Consider the following 3,243-nt stretch of genomic DNA (forward strand, 5'->3'; position numbering starts at 1 on the left):
GTGGGGAGAGTGTTTCTGATTTCCTGATCCTGGCCTATTCTGCCTCTCAACCACTGAGCCGGCCTGTTCCTGTTCTGATCTGTTTGCCTGACCAGGCTTCAGACTCCTGCATGGGGCTGCAGCATCTGGGACACTCTGCTGCATCTTGTAGGCAGCCCACTGGCTGGATCCTACCTCGTTCTCAGGACAGCGGCTGAACTGTTAAACCAGGTTAGTGACTCACGCCTTCATATCATCCTCCTTTAGATTTACGTGGTCACTAACCTTTTACAGAGTTTCCTGTGATACACGGTAGCGTCTATGCATTTATGTTTTTGGATTTTTGCTTCTTTTTTTGTTATTAAATCTGCAAGAAACCACCTTCAGCTTCAGTGCATTTGGGTCTTTAAACTTCCACTCAACTTGACAGTAGAAGCAAAAACGCACAAAAACTGAGAACTGGGAATTCAACTGGAAAAAATCTAAATCTAGATAAGTAATTTTTTCTTAAAAGTTCTTGGATTGAGGAGGTCAAAGAGACATTATGCCAATGGAACAAGAACATTTACACTTAAAATAAGAAAACACAATTACATTGTCTTATTTTAAGTGAATATCATGTAAGTATCTTAAGAGTAAGAATACTCATTCCATTGGCAAACTATCTCATTTACCTACTTAAATTAAGGGTAAAAAGACTTAATTTTTACTCATGTCTAGATCTTTTTTCCAGTGCAAGGGGGCAAAGAAACTATAATAAACCAGAAACAGTGACTGAGCAGGAGGTGCATATATGGGAGAGAGAAACAGAGACCAGGCTAATCAGCAGACTGGGAGCAGGTGTGAACAGAGAAGTCTAGAAGGGAGCTAGGAGAAGGAGACTGACACTAGAGGGCAGCAGAGAGCGAACAAGAAATAGCCAAGAACTCAGAATCAAAAATAAGTAGAATAACACAAAATGGAAATAAAACCAATGAAAACTCAAAGATAAAACAAATAGAACTAAAACATATCCGGTTAAAATAAAATGTTTTCAATTTGAAACAAAACATTTGAATGACAATCTTATGCACTGTTTTTTTTAAGGTAATTTAAATAGTGACAGATATCGTGTATCTCGATGATAGCCCAAATATATCATGATATTAGATTTTCCTCATATTGCTCAGCCCTAGTTTGAGGATTCCTGGGAGAACTGAGCATCCAGCCATTTATCTAAAAGGTCTTCAGGTGTCCACCACGTCCCTTTCTGGAATAATAACTCTTCAAACCTGCTGCTGAAGCAGCAAAGCTGTCCCACCAGGCCTTAAACCAAAATATAACCAGCTGCAAACACTGAAGATGCTGCACTTCCTGTTTAGAACTTCAGAGCGTAGAATGAGGACGGTCTCGTTTGCAGGATGACGTTCAGACCAGGAGATGAAGATTAGACCTGTAAGGCCGTGTGACCCGGCTCCGTCCCAGTTTCCCTCCCATCACAGCGCCTCTTTTCTGAGCCACATCTCTGCAGACCTTCAGCTCCCTAAAGCCTCACGCTCGGCTCCTCCTGCTCTAATATTAGCAGCTGCTCCAGCCGCTAACCGGGACAGTTATATTCAGCTGACTTTCACTAGACTTTGACCGAGGACACAGGATGAATGTCATCTATTACCCGATTATTTCTATACTTTTTCTCATATTTTTGTTCCTCGCGTCAGAACTTCTGTTTCCATCTAAAGCCAGTGGGTCTATGGGTGCGAGGAAAAAAAGAAAACACGCCCATCTTCCACTGAAGGCTTTTATATACAGGACATTTGAAAGACCGCCTAATCTATGGGTCCTGCTGACGTCTGCCTACAGGTGTAGAAAAATAAAGACAATCTACACTGCAAAAACAATCTAGAAATATGTAAACACTTCTTAAATTAATGTATCTACCCTTAATTTAAGTTGGAAAATAAGATGATCTGCCAATGGAATGAGTATTTTTACTATAATTGGATAAAATGCACTTGAAATGAGGCAATGCCAATGTTTTTCTTTATTTGAAGTGTAAATTATCTTGTTCCATTTGCAAAATGTCTCTTTTACCTCCTCAATCCAAAAACAAATGCACTTATTTTAAGAAAAAAAATTATTTATCTAGATTTCAAATTGTTCCAGTGTGTGCTGTTGTGTTTCTAAGATAAGCACTGCAAAAAGATCTAAATCTAAATTAGCCAATTTTTCTTACAATAACTTAATTAAGCAGAAAAGTGAGACTCTTTGCCAATAAAATAAGATAATTTATATTTGAAATAAGAAAAAAGCAATTGCATTCTTATTTCAAGTGCTAATTTTCCAATTATCTTATTTTAGGAGAAGGAATATTCATTCCATTGGCATAATAATTAAATAATATGCACATGAAATAAGACAATGCAGTTTTGTTTTCTTATTTTAAATGTAAATAGTCTTGTTCCATTGGCAAAATGTCTCACCTTATCAACCAAGACAAAATGCACTTATTTTAATGACATTTAAATTTAAATGTTTTGCAGTGCAGAAGCAACATTTGATTTATCTTCAGTGGTTGTTTTTCTTCCCTGCATAGATCTGTTGCTCTGAGGGCATCTATGAAGCTGGGCCTGATGGACATTTAACCAGCGAGGATTCAGCCTGTCAGGTGAGCTAACCAAAGTCATCTCCCTCACCTGTGGAGCTGCAGGTATTCCCTGGGCCTGTTGAGAAGATGCAGGAATCGGTCCACTATCTTGTTTTTACCAACACCCTGTGGAGCAACAAAAACAAGCAATTTAATGTGCGTTCAGCAACCTGTGAAACCTGAACGCTGCAGCTGCTCTGCTGGACGGAACAGAAACTCTGAAGTCTCCATCCATCTTCACATCCAACCTCACCGATGACGTCATCATGACTCGCCTCAAGGCTCCTCCAGTCACAGCAGTTTGCTTCTACTGTAGCTTTTTCTCACTATTTTTCAGCTGAAATTTGTTTGTTGAGGACTGAGAGTTCAGCTGAAACTCTGCAGCTCCTCCAGAGGGACTGTCAGGGGTCCCCTTCTCAGTGATGCAGCCCTTAATGTTGGTCAACCATAGAACATCCAATGAGAGGAGGTGGACTCTAAACAGGATTTCTACAACCAATCAGCTGGCAGCTCCCAGGATGAGGTCATCAGCAGCTGTATGCAGAGTGACCTCACAAAAAGATTTCATCCATCATCCATCCATCCATCATCCATCCATCCATCATCCATCCATCCATCATCCATCCATCCATCCATCCATC

General features: G+C 40.0%; 1 protein-coding gene across 1 annotated transcript in view; it reads right to left on the reverse strand.

The window, feature by feature from the left end:
• Window positions 1-3,243, reverse strand: part of vwa8 (von Willebrand factor A domain containing 8) — a 107,069-nt gene that overhangs the window by 64,189 nt on the left and 39,637 nt on the right. Inside the window, exon 20 of the mRNA XM_015402540.1 lies at window positions 2,652-2,728. Coding sequence (XP_015258026.1) covers window positions 2,652-2,728 — 77 coding nt within the window. The remainder of the gene's footprint in view (window positions 1-2,651; window positions 2,729-3,243) is intronic.

This window comes from Cyprinodon variegatus, unplaced genomic scaffold (genome assembly GCF_000732505.1).
Source record: "Cyprinodon variegatus isolate N-32 unplaced genomic scaffold, C_variegatus-1.0 Scaffold1364, whole genome shotgun sequence".
Classification (NCBI taxonomy): domain Eukaryota; kingdom Metazoa; phylum Chordata; class Actinopteri; order Cyprinodontiformes; family Cyprinodontidae; genus Cyprinodon; species Cyprinodon variegatus.